Source organism: Manduca sexta, chromosome 25, assembly GCF_014839805.1.
Source record: "Manduca sexta isolate Smith_Timp_Sample1 chromosome 25, JHU_Msex_v1.0, whole genome shotgun sequence".
NCBI lineage: Eukaryota > Metazoa > Arthropoda > Insecta > Lepidoptera > Sphingidae > Manduca > Manduca sexta.
The window spans coordinates 13,078,207-13,092,271 of record NC_051139.1 but is presented as its reverse complement, the minus strand read 5'-3'; the positions used below and the strand labels follow the sequence as shown (position 1 = coordinate 13,092,271).

At 34.2% G+C, this 14,065-nt stretch overlaps 2 protein-coding genes across 4 annotated transcripts in view; one reads left to right on the top strand and one right to left on the bottom strand.

Annotated features, from left to right (window-relative positions):
• The window catches only part of LOC115448648 (solute carrier family 12 member 6), a 601,928-nt gene that overhangs the window by 356,853 nt on the left and 231,010 nt on the right, over positions 1-14,065 (top strand). The window lies entirely within an intron of this gene.
• On the bottom strand, positions 2,289-3,512 carry LOC115448651 (trypsin, alkaline C-like). The gene is made up of 4 exons (XM_037442876.1): positions 3,352-3,512; positions 3,077-3,248; positions 2,742-2,997; positions 2,289-2,626 (listed from the first exon to the last, which is right to left on the bottom strand). The coding sequence occupies exons 1-4, from the start codon at positions 3,491-3,493 to the stop codon at positions 2,330-2,332; spliced, it is 867 nt and encodes a 288-aa protein (XP_037298773.1). The 5' UTR covers positions 3,494-3,512; the 3' UTR covers positions 2,289-2,329.

The window sequence follows — 14,065 nt, the reverse complement described above, 5'->3', positions numbered from 1 at the left end:
CTTGTCTTTTGGGTTCTCATTTAAAAAATTATAACATAATCCAAGGCTTGTGCAAGCTTCCAAACATAATTCCTATTGAGATTTGGACTTTTACAAATTTTAATAGCCCAAGAATTATCGTAGGTAGTAATCGGTGTTCATTGGCGAGGATTTGTGGCTTGTCTAATCTAAGATAATATTTGGAGCCTGAAGAATGTTCAGCAACTGCAGACTTCATAAAGCAAAGAGGAGAAACCAAAAGAAATATATCAGTCCGTATTAAAGAACGTTTAGTTGACGTAAAACAACAACCACTTGGGAATCATCGAGTTGTAATCGGTGGAAAATATAATAGCGATGTCGTTAAAATAAAATTATTTTTACGGATTTTATCGCGGGTTTTTATTTTATCATTTACTTCCGACGTTTCGAAGACTTTACAGCCTTCATGGTCACGGAGCGGAGTGACTTGTTGGTCATCCAAAAAAGGAGTTACAATATCTATCTTCATTTTACAATTACACTTTTTTTTTTAGCTGCTGACGGTCTGATCTACACATAATGTCTAAAGTGTCTTTAAATCTAGTAGCCGGTCTTTTGGGTTCCGATATCATTAAAAGGAAAATGACCAATATCGTTACTACAGTGTTTTTAACTTATGTAAACAAAGTATTACTACCTATGTACGTATTATACTCGTGTATACTAATATTATCCTTTAATCTGTAATAAATCAATTTATTTTGAACACTGATAATAAGCTACACGTTTTGACAGTAACGCACAGTTGCATAAGTTTTTATAAAACACCATAGTAGAGTGTATACAATTATAATTAACAGCTATAAATTATTTAAAATGAAATATTGAAGTACATCGTTAACATTTCGATCTCTGTGTTCTTCACTTGATTTTACTATATTATGAAATATATAATAACTACTCTGTTTATACGTGTCCGATATTTTTAAAAATATTACGTAATGAAATATTCAATTTATTTTAAAAACGCCTACTCAAACAACTGCTTACAGTAACAGAAACGTTTTCGTCATCGCGCAGACAGGCGCTTGCGCCAACTGATGTCGGCGTCATATAATAATTGGATTATTAACGAAGTTATATAAAATATTTTAAAATAATGTTAGGCCGTCTTTAGACTAGCAAGTTCTCGCTGTAATATATGTACCTTCAAGTGGAGTAGGGTCAAAATAGAGTGTAAAACGACGATACAACCCATCGCCAGTCAATACAATTATGCCGGCCTGTTTGAACTGAAATATATTGGATCCAATGTGATGTCTAAGGAGCAACCATACATAACAAAACATATTTTGCAATTTATTGGTCATACATTTTTTTATCTCTAACAATATGACGTCTTATGAGATTGTCTAATCGATTACTATGACTGGATTTTACTCTATCAGGTTATCGAATGCCTAATTGATATCGCTCATACACGATAACTCGAAAACTATGTTATTAGCTACGAAAGGATTAATTTAAATTATGATATGATATGAAAATTTGAATCCAACAGGTGTTCATATTTTAATTGTGTAATTAATTTCTATCACAATTATATTTTTAGAGCATAGGAAACGAAATATTTTTTAAAGATTCTAAGTGGTTTAATTGTAGGTGGCCTAGAATAATCTGATATGGCATTATGTGGCCTTTTACCACTACAACAGACCAAGGTTACATGATTCAAATAATCTCCAATGCACATGAATATTCGTAAACCTGAATAATCGTCGATAATATTCACGACGTTCCTCTTTTATAAGGTTAAGCTAATATGGCATGCAACTAAAATGAATGATATATTATTTACCAATAACCTTTTTAGTTCTAATAGAACTGGACGTTATCACTGGAAGATTTTAAGAGTGGGTGCAGCAAAAGTTGTTTCGCGCTCTGTGTCCTGATTAATTCCACGCGTTATTGAGGCTACTAATAAGATAATTATATGATTTGTCCATGTCAGTACAAAATCAAATTTGTGTTGAAGTATGGAAGCTCTAAACGTTTATAAGGACCTATAGGCACACCAGCTAATTATTATAACCCAGTGTTGAAAACAATATCAGCTTAAATCGTTTAAAGGATAAAGCCTTCTTTCTCTCAGATTTTTTGATGCCGCTAACTAAACGGTCAACTCGGTATAAGTCGAAAAAAGCTTGGGTTTCTGCAGGAGGTATATAATTAGAAAATATAATGCACATCGAATGAAGTATAAGTGTTCGTAGTTCACAATGAAACACGTTGTATATCCCAAACAACACTAAAATAAAAAAAAAACCTTTTTTATAGTAGACGATATTTTTATTGCACTTCATAAAATTTAAGAGTTGTTGCTAATCCAGCTAGTGTAGCGTGTGACACGGGCGTTAACACCAGGGAAGCGAGCCAAAGCGCATTCCTCTCCCCAAGAGCACACTCCAACGACGACACCGTTGTGGTAAAGAGGACCGCCGGAGTCACCCTGGCACTGGTCGCGACCGCCGACGTCGAGCCAGCCAGAGCACAACATGTTGTCGGTAACGGTGCGGCCAATACTGGCGTAACGAGACCTGCACGTAGCCTGGTTCACAGTCCAGACCTGGACGTGGCGCAGCTGCTCCGATGAAGGACCACCGCTCTGAAATAATAATAGTATTTAAAAACATAATTTTGTCGCAAAAAAAATATCTGGTTGATATTTTGATTATTTTCTGTTGTTTTGAATGCACACAAATTTCAACAAAGAAAATTACCCTGATGGCCCCCCATCCGGCAGCCCAGACGACTTGGTTGTCACCGAGGTTGTAGTTGGCGCCAGCAATTCTGGCGGGCTGTGCGGCGTTGTTGAAGGCAATGTTGCTGGCGGTGCGCATAATAGCAATGTCGTTGTCAAGATTTCTCCTGTTGTAATTAGGGTGGATCCTGACGCTGTTTAAGTTGTGGACGGCACCGCCGCTGTTCGCGAAAGTCGAACCAGATCGAACACGCCATCTGTTGACTGCGTCTCCGCTGCGAATAGAATAAAGCATAAAGCTTCCTGTTTTATACCCGGAATCTCTTTCATACCTCAATGATTCAATTTCTATACTTACTGGGGCAGTGAGCAGCGGTGAGGACATTTCTGTTATTGAGAATGGTACCACCGCAGGCTTGGAAGAAAGTGTTTCCATTCCTGGAGAACAGCAGAGCAACAATGGTGGGATACTGCTGAATAGTGGTAGTAGAACCACCCACGATCCTCTGAGGGTTTGCCGGGACAGCTGTAACATATTATTTAAATTATGATTTTATGGCTACGTTACGTTGGACATATTATTAATTTTATTTAAAAATTATTTAATTATTTATTTATAATAAACTTACCCGCTACGGCTGCGAAGCCCAGAGCCAATAAAGCGAGGAAAAGACGCATGGTTGCTGTTTGACAACTGTTGCTGTTACATCTTACCTTGCAGTATTTATATGGAAAACGATCACTGGGATTAAGTAAAATCAGTATATTCATTTGTTAATCGCTTATTACATGAATTATCATAAAGATAAGGCTACACCTTTGTTTGGCATTATCTTCCAGATGTTGCTTGTGGTGAGCCGGTTTGTTAGTTTATTTGCTAGTTTTTTGTGATACTGAGGTGACTAAAGCTCGATACGTATTTCGTCATTTTATTGTGTTAAACTAGCCAAAAATTGCGTGCAAACTTATCGAACCTAGTGCTTTGTAATATCTTCCATAGTTTGTTCTCATTCATTTTAAATTTACCCATTTATTTCGATTTAGTGATTGGTTTTGACTCTGTGTTTACATAATTTAGAGTAAATTTAATAAAAATCTGTTCAGTGCTAATTGGAGCATTAACATGAAATGATTCCACCACTAATTCATTTTTTTATTTAAATAAGGTTCTCTAACAGAACACACATTTCTCGTATATAATATAAAAGTAGTAAAGTCTCATTCTGATCTGTGTACCAATTATAGGAGTACACAACACTCACAAATTAACACGCAATGTCCCTATTTTACAAAAAAATTACAAATTAAAACGAATTCTAAAATCTACCAACTAATAATTACTAAGCAAACATAACTAACGTAGAGAATTTATAAATGTGTACTTAATGCTAATTTGCTAAATTTCAATTTATGAGACTGCGCAATAATAGTGGGGTTAGTTAAAATTCTGGTTGAGGTGTTTTAGGCCAATTTCAGTCCCCCACAATTTAAAATCTTCTGGCCTACACACACTTAATGTTTTGCATAGCTAGTATAATTAAAAAGTTCTAAATTTCTTCCAAAAATAATTATTTGTATGACATAGTATATAACTCATCAAAATTATTTTGTAATTGTAGATGGTTAATGTTTGAATGTAGGTATTAGACGAACAAGATGAAAACCGAAATTCATTACATTAACAGTTGGGATAGACTAAAAAAATTAATGCTAATAGAAAATAATACAAACATTCGGAAATAACTCGTAATTCGGTACTCAAGATTTAGATTACATATTGTTATTTAACGATTTTCATATATACCGAGAATGTGTTTGTGAACAGTAAGTGGTATCTAGTCAACTATACAGTAAGTGTTTCGTAACGTTCATATAGATTATATAATAAATAACGCATTCTAAACAAATAGGAAAATGTTTTTGTGCACAAACGCAATGACGAATGAAATAAATCAAAATATTGAAAAACGTTGTGCATGATCATTCACGATCATTACTATGATTTAAAATTTAACGAACAATTTGCTAACTTAGACGTCATTTTAAAATCGCTAATAGAAAAAAAAATGGGAGTAATATACATATTATTTTAGCTATAAGCAGCAATGTGCATGCACTGTTGGGCTGTAGCCAGTGTAATTACTGGCATTTATGAAAGTTAACACTTTGATTAAACATCGTTTTTGTATATTTGTTTGTTACTAAGCTAAACTGGCAGTGGGCATATAAACATAAAAACACGAATTGGAAAAAAATGTATAGTGTCTGTGCGCGAGAAATTTACTTCTTTTTTGGATTTTAGTAACTTTTGCAGTCGGATTTTCTCTTATTAAAGAGCTTGAAGTTTTTAATTTACTATATAATTTAATTCTGACAAATTGTGGCATAAAGTTACTCGTAGTAGGTTTATTTACGCAATACCAGGGTTTATTCATTATTTCTACTTTGTTATGGCATAGTTTTTTAGTGTTGCAATTATAAAGTAATAAAACAAAATTTTGTACATTATAATTAAAGTCGCTCTTCAAAAAATATAAATTATGATACCCACGTTTGCATAAATATAAAGAATGTATATCGTATTTTGAAGAATGTTACATTCCTGAGAGCTATAAAGCTTTGAGTTAATATCATTTATATTTCATTTAAAGAAACAAATTACCCGTCATTTTTATAGAGTACACATAAAACAGTACATTAAAGAGCAAGAGCGATGTGTTCAAAAAACAGCTATCGTTTTACACGTTTTGGTTCGAAATGACGTTTGTTTGCAGCGACATCGTCTTTCAAGCCTTCAACAAGCCGTAATAACTGGTAATGTGACACAGCTGAACACAAATGACAAACGGCAGTGAGGGCGGCACGCGAGCCGCGACCTGCGAGCAATTGCAAGTGCTAGTACATGTAACGTACACTGCGGAACTTGTCTGTGAGAGTCGTCGCGGCGAGTGGCTGTGCCGTAGCATTTTGTTACACATAATCGGATTAGGGGCGAGTGTCGGATGCCGCGCCGTACAGCCGTACTGCCGCCTGCCCGAGCGGCGCGTGCGCCTTGCGTGGCACGGTTCATAAACAACTCCATTCGCCCTTTGCTTAAGATTTAAATACTTACTACACTGGAGAGATAACGAACTCGGCTTTTAATATTGCCTTCCCAGAAGTGAATCTGTCACATACAAAAAAAATATTTGTGAAAAGAATTTCCCTCGTCAATATATAACATACTGATACGGAGGCGAATATTTTAAAGAGTTTACAAAATAAATACGTATAAAAAATAGGAGCAAGGCGTCGGCGCAAAACTCACAGACTTCCATTACACGGATCAGTTGGCTTCCGCTCAGGTTCACTGACTAAAGCCTTTCCAGGAGCCTCCTACGATTACTTCGATAAGTTTATTTGAATAAAATTCTAGATAAGCATAATATTTTCCTTATAATTAAATCAAATGTAGTGCATAAAACAGTTATTTACATAAGTGCCATAAGATATCAAAATACAATGATATTACTTTATATTTTATTTTAAATGTGCAATAAACACTAAATACATCAACATATAAAAAGTGAAGATGAGAATAGTAAATAGTAGGTGCTCTTAACGTAAACATGCATAGCGTGGCGCTCAGTGGTGTAGTGTAGCAAGCGGGCTATGGTCTCAAGCGGCTAGTCTACTGTGAGGTATGCGACCGGTGGTTCCCGAGAAAGATCTATTATGCGTAATGTTCCGCAATGTTTCTGTTCGTGTCGTGAAGCTGTGTCAACAGGGAATCAGCGGTACAATAGACAAAATATTTCTCTCCGGAATCACGTCGGGCAGACTGTGTATAAATGGAGTGCCTCACTTACCAAACTTCGGAAGATGGCAACTAAGGTGCTCCACCACAATTACCGCTTGCGTAACCCTGGGAAAAATATTTTTCTCCGTGAATCTAACGTGTAAGTAATTCTTATAACAGTGGTTGTTCTTAAATATACGGTGAGGGATTAATTTTAATAATTACTCCGTGATCAACTGCTCGGGCTGTGATATTCTTACATCTAACATGCTGATTTATATAGCTAACACGGTGAATAAGTCGGGAATATTTATCTTTAAACTATAAGAGTGGAATATCTGGTGTCTGTTTACTCAAAAAGGAATCTCAATTGGACACTGTCTACATGTACAAAAGTTCAAATAAAAGTACTAGGTCCGCTAATCGGCACTATAGTTACATATGTATAAAAACTAGGAAACCAAAACGATATATCTATTATGTATAGGTACATTTTCTAACACACAATAATTGCAGCAATTGGTAACTAATACTCAACGTTGTTTGTAATTTACAATAACAGACTGAGACAATAGTGAAGGTAAACAAGAAGAACTCAAATAAAGACTACAACAATAGTGAAATGTGAAATTTTATAATATATTGTCAATGTTCAATATTACCATTTAATATATTAAGTGGTAGTGGTAACCTGCAAAAGACGTTCATAATTAATATTCAACTATAACACTGTTACATTGTATTTGTGTGCGATTAATTAATGTTATTCTGCGTAAACACATATTATTAAAATAATAGGCAAAGTTAACTTAACCGCAGACAAAATGTCAGGACCATGTCGAGGCCTGCGCTGTAGGTAATCGGTTATAATCAAATAAACCACGCGCATGATAATGTGATGTGTTCTAGATTTATACGCACTTACGATAACAAATTGTTATTAACGCACGCTGCTTGTTCCATCGATGTTTCGTAAATTATTCAATAAGTAAACAATATAAAACCCACATGGACGCACGAATCTATGGTGGAACGCATCGGTATATAGAAAAGCACATTGTTAAGCAAACAAACAAGCATTGTAGAGTAACCCGAGCGGGTGCAGTGTCCGCCAGTGGAGGTCGGTCGCTCATTGAGCGCTCGCCAATTGAGATAATGGCCTCAAATGCAGATGATTACTGACCCATTCATTGGAAACTAGTTGTTAGTAGCTCGCTTCGTTCGCGATTTACATCATTACGCAGCGATAGGGTACTTCTATTAAATTAAGTTAACGTTAACCACGCGTGCCACCGCGGATGAAATGTGTGTTTACCTGAACGCCTAATATATTTTAAATAGACACGATTAACGGACCGCGATTCGATTTGTTGTAGTTATTACATTTTAGTTCCAACGGAAACAGAAATATACCTAATACGTGAACCAACTAATAATTTGATTTTATATGGTGCCATGGATTCGCCCTGCGGTTTGCAGATGGTATATTACGAATTGCCAATTGTATTATATTGCTCATTGTTTTAAATGCACATCAATGCCACAAATTACGAAAACGCACGGAAATAATTTAAAAGTTAAACGTCATTAAAATATAACTACAGTGTTGGCACAGCACTAAATTTTAATTGGTCTAAATTGAGCTCGTCACTTATACGTAGATCACGTTTGTAAGTCGGAAATTAACCGACGATCATAGTTAAGCGTGGTTAAAGCCGAACAAAGCGATTCCGTATACATAAACACATTTGGCGAACGTGTGATATGGGAAACATTTGAATATGTTACATTATAATTGCTCCCGTTTAATTATCATTTATGACATAATTTTATTATTAAGTACGCAATAAAATTCAATGTACCATTAAGTGTGCTCGTGGCCCGATGATTTAGTCAGTAAACTTTCATCGTAACCGAGATTTACGGTGTCACACAAACAGCTATTTTTGTAACTGTTCTCTCTTCACGCTTTAATTATAGACGTACTCGTACAATATAACAAAATAATATTCTAGCTTTGCAGCTCGCCTTGAAAATAAATATTGTTCTTGTTTACGACTTGACTTCTTGAAATATTTTTATGTATTGGAAGTGAATAAAAATGTCTTGGAGTGAGAATATAAATTAGAAACACAAACACACGCGCCTTTGATAAAATGCATGCCACTAACCCAAATAAATCACATTTAGAATGATCATCTCTAATCAATTTTAAGCCTACATTCATCGCGGCAGTCAACATGCATTTTGACATATCGATTATATTTACAATATTAGTAAGTAGTGAGAATTATCTTGCGATATTCCAATTTAATCGTAGCTATATTCGCTTCATAAAAACTTTTAGAGATATTGTAAAACTACACGTCAAATAATTTATAATTATTGTATTATTCAACTATTGCCGTAATTACATCACTATTACTCACTATGAACTTTAGTCTGCAGATATATGCAGAGCGTGAAATGACGCGATTTTTATCAAACGATAAGAAAGTGACCAATGTCTAATAATTTTATGATATAAGATAAACGAACGACTTCGCTACCGAATTTAAATGAAGAACAATGGGGTTTGAGTAAGAGATAGAGATTTAAAAAACTCGACAATCTGCAATACCGCAATAGTTGGTCTATGATTGTCTGATACAGAGGGACAATCTCGGTCGCGCCGGCCCATTCATGGCTACAAAACTGTCTTCACTATCTACTATGAAACTTAAACGTTTACGTTAACGCATAACGTGCACATTTCACGCGCTTAATACCGGCATTTCGTGTAAAAATAGGCCAACTGAAATACAAAACATATATCTTTAGCCATTGAATCGCAAATCTATTGAAGCTATTTTTAATATAAATGATGTACGCTGGTGCACGATTAGTCATGGTTTAAGTACTTAAACTGTAAAGTACAACTGAACCGGAGTTGTGTTTCGCAACTGCAATTGAGCTTTATTAGCGTTTGTTTTATTTGACGCTGGACATATAATAAAATGTACTCGTGTATACAGAAATTATAACTCCGTGTCATATAGTACCAGCGACTATCAATGAAAACAAAGTTGCAATACATAAAAATATAAAATTTATTGTTGTTAAATTAAAATGTATGTAAAAAACAGATCGTTTAAAAAATAAACTAGTACAACTCGAAACACGCGTTTTACTTGTAATATAAATATAATTTTATGAACATAAGTTATTTCTGTAGATTTGCATTAAGCGCTTGATTTATACAATTGCTTATATAAAATGAAATACGTAAAAAATGATTTCGCATAGCAACAATTTACAACTAGCGATGTTTTTGTAGCTTTACATCGATCCATATTAACTTTCAAATAGAATTGATATTCGAATGTCATTTATTATTTTTGATTGTGTTCAAAACAACTACCCACATTCATGTTAGAAATAAATAAATTGTATGAGTACAGCACGTAGCAAAATAATATCAAGGACGTTTCATGGAAGGACTTATTTTAGTCCGTCAAACCGTCCGAACATCCGGCACTATGTACATTAATATGCAAAATAAACAATTTTCAGAATACGTATTTCTCAGATTTGTATTTCATTAGTTATAAGCAAATAATTTAAACGAATCTTTTCTTAGTCGGAAACATCCATCACATTGCGTCAATAAAATTTAATCCTAGGTATAAAATAGGCACATTGGCATGAAACAGCGCAGTAGAAATGTCAGCCCAGTGTGAATGGACTCAAGTTTTTGTTTATTTATTTCTGCATACGTCCGCATGCATGTGCCAACAAAGCAAAGAGATCAGAAAAGACTAAAAACAATGAAGTCATTAGTCAATGTTATTTCCAGAGTAATATGACGTTTGTAATACATTCTAGGTAACCGAAGTTTTTAAGTATTCGTAAAAAACAAGGATTTTACTAATAGAGTCGAAAATAGTATTTGAATATCTTTAACTTCAGTTGTAACCAACATGTTATCGTTTATCTTGATATGCAAACTACGCAATTATTTTTATAAAAAAACGCATCTTACTTTTATACGGGCTGCATTCATGTCACTCACAATTTATAAATTAAATATAATCCATCAATTTTAATTTCGTATCTAAACCGCATTCATTTTACGGGCGTAGTTAAATTTATTTTTGTTGTCAATAAAATTTGGCATTTGATGTACGAGATCTCGTGACTGATTTATGCTCGTGCATTCAGAGCGATTTGACCGCAGAAACAGACAGAAACTATGACGTGTCTGGAAGCCGATACAAAATATTACGCAAGTTCTTTCGACCCAATGTCTATCCCGCCATTAAACTGAATATACTAAGTATTTTACATTACTAACTTTCAGCTTTGCCTGAATGAAATTCTAGTGACCAATATTTAAAAGTATATTATGTCCTGAACTGGTTCTATCTAGTATGGATTACTTAGTTCTATCATAACAGAAACTGCACATACCTACTGCGTGCGCGCAGTGCAAAGGTCACATCTATGCAGCCGAGATGCGATACGCAACAAGTCATAATCAACGCAAGTTGTTGCTATGCATTAGTTAGATAGCACCGATTTTATTAGCCTAAAGATTTCACTTTTAAAATATAAAATCTGGATGACATTTACTGCCGAGATGATTTTATCCAATCGTACCCAGAGATTCTACCTCGAAACAAATATTTATATTAAACTACTATATTTTAAGTGTGTTGTCAAGGCATTGTTACTATTAGCTGAGTATTGTTGATAATGGACATGCTAAATAAGAAATATTTTATAGTTCAAAATTATTCATTGTCTGCTGTTTCAGTGTTTATGTTCTCGTTATATTCATATTTTGGTCAAGCAAAATTTAAACGCGAACTTGTTTTAACCTAAATATTATTCTACACAAATTGCTGTCAAATATTGAATACACAATTAACTATAATTTGTCATAATGTTGTCGGTCGAGTTATATTCTTATAATCAAATATGGAATTCTAAGAGAACTCCACTAACTGCAGCAATTAAAACAAACATTTTACGCCACTCAATTCTATTTTTGGAGAATAAAAGAAAACAATCTAAGGTTGGTTGTGAAAGTTTAGCAAAGTCAAGGGGGAAAATGAAAGATTTCACATCTCGTTTCGCAATTACTACGCGTACGAAAACGAGTCATAACATAGTACAAGCTTCTCTTTATTTGTTTATGTGTGTATTGGATAGCCTATTAGTATAAGCGGTAAACATATTTAAAACAATCAAAAACGAAGGGGCCATACCGACCCTTTTGTTTTCGATTGTATAAAACTTTAAATTTGTTAATAAATCATTGTTAAGAAAATAATATCTACATTCAACTCATAGTGATATTGTTTGCGTCTGTTAGATATGAATAATTTATATTCTGAAGGAATTTATGCCGAAGATGCCTTGATCCAAGTACAGTACAAATATTTGTTGATCCACAGCATGGTGTTTCACTCGTTGCCTAATTCAATAAATATTACATCATAATAAGGAATAACACGCAATAAGTTTGGCGAATGCGAGATGAAAAGGAAAGTAATTACTAATTGTGAATTATTTTTATTTCCCTAAATCGCCTCATATAAGGACGAGAGGGTGCAAGATGGTTTCTCTCTCTAGCTCGGACCAAAGTTAACGTCTGTATCTTCCAAGGTTACCTAGAAATGCGCATGTATATGATTAATTCAGCAATGTTATTTGTATCACATAATTTAAGATTAAGACTCGCGAGCCTATTCTCAGCCGACACGTATAAAAAAACGCCTAAATACAACAAATATATTAAAAACTTATAGTTTCCCTTCGTGACATGCTAATGCAATGAAACCCTTCGCCTGAGTCAATATTAGCGTTGTCTACTAAAGTTTGCCTGTGTATTATCGCTTGTGCTACTCAAATACTGTTGGGGGGAATCTCTGCCGCGCTACACAATTTGTCACATTCAAAATGCAATGCAGAGAATGTTTAACATCTAACTAAAAAATATTGACGCCAAAAATAATGTAGGTGATTCCAAAATTAATAATAGATTATGGACCAGTGAGAAAAACACTCCCGCTAGCCTGGTATTCCTGACAATAATAAAGATTTAGCAAATATCTAAACGAGCGTGATATAGCACAATTGATTCTGCTTTGAACGAAACGACAATGTTGTACCAAATTTTAGTAGAGTGAAACAAAGCATGAGCTAATTTAACAACAAACAAACAGACACTAATAGTTTTATGCGCGCTATGTTAAATCACATTAAAATGCGGAGTGGTGTGGGTGAACTGTTTATTTTGCTGCATTTCGGGCTCTTATCGTGACATCGAGATGTCTTGGCCTCTATCCAAACACTTTCACTCAAATCAAAAAACGATTGCACAAAATTGTAAAATATATTATTTTATGTGGACTTCTTCATAAAATTACTGTGACAATGTTAGCGCAAACAGTAGCGAACTAGACCTTTTAAGTGGCAAGTGATTAATCAAAACTATAATTTAATACAATATTGAAGCTCGTTTAAAATAAAAATATAGTATTAACATTTATGTTTTAAATAAATGACTAGTATATTTTCATTTAATTATTTTTTCTTCTTACCTGCTAAAGTGTGAAATACCTTCTATGCAAAATGAGGAAGATTGATAATTATTTTTTCAAACAAATATTTGTAGAAGAATCACACAATGAGTTAGGTAGATAGGACAATGAGGCGACCTACTTGCTTATTTTCCAGTTTTCTGCTACAAAAAATATATAGTGAAGTTTTTCTCCACGAATGTGTGCTAGTTGCTGATTATAAACGCTCTATTACGATAAGAGTATTCAAAACCAATTGTTGTTATTAATGGTAACAAAAGTGTATGAATATAATCTACACGAAAATATATAGATAACTAATTAATAACAGAACGTATAAATCACTCTTAACTGAATTTCGGCCACCGCAGCCAATCTCAACAGAAATTAACCAGGTATGCAGGAGATATTATAGTGTACATGTATGTACGCAATACACAGGTAAACTCTATGTTCCTTCCCTTTCGTAGCCTGGTGAGACGGCAATCCGACAAGACCAGAGAAATCAGGCGCAGGAGTGTCGGCTTTAAATGCTTTCAGACGCTAATAATTCCATAACAGGCCATGTTTAAATTCAATACATATTGTTTCCAATTTAAGGTTTTCTACTACTTATTTGATAAAACAGATAAAAATACCTTATATCTAAACTAATCAGTATTTTAAACGTAAACGATAATGATTAAATTAAAGTAAATACGCCTTAAAATATTACACTAATAGGTAGCTATGAAGTGGTTTTTAATCCTACTGCTTCACAGATTACGGATACGGATTATAAATAGGTACAACGAATTAATTTTGTTTAATATAATAATATATCTTTGACTTTTATAAAACTATATGTTATTGCTTTAACGGTGAAGAAAAACATCGTGAGGAAACCTGCGTACTTGCAAAATTCACTACAGGAATATTGAGGGTTTGTGAAGTCTACCAATCTGCACTAGGCCAGCGTGGTGGACTAAGGCCTAATCTCTCTCAGTAGTAGAGGAAGCC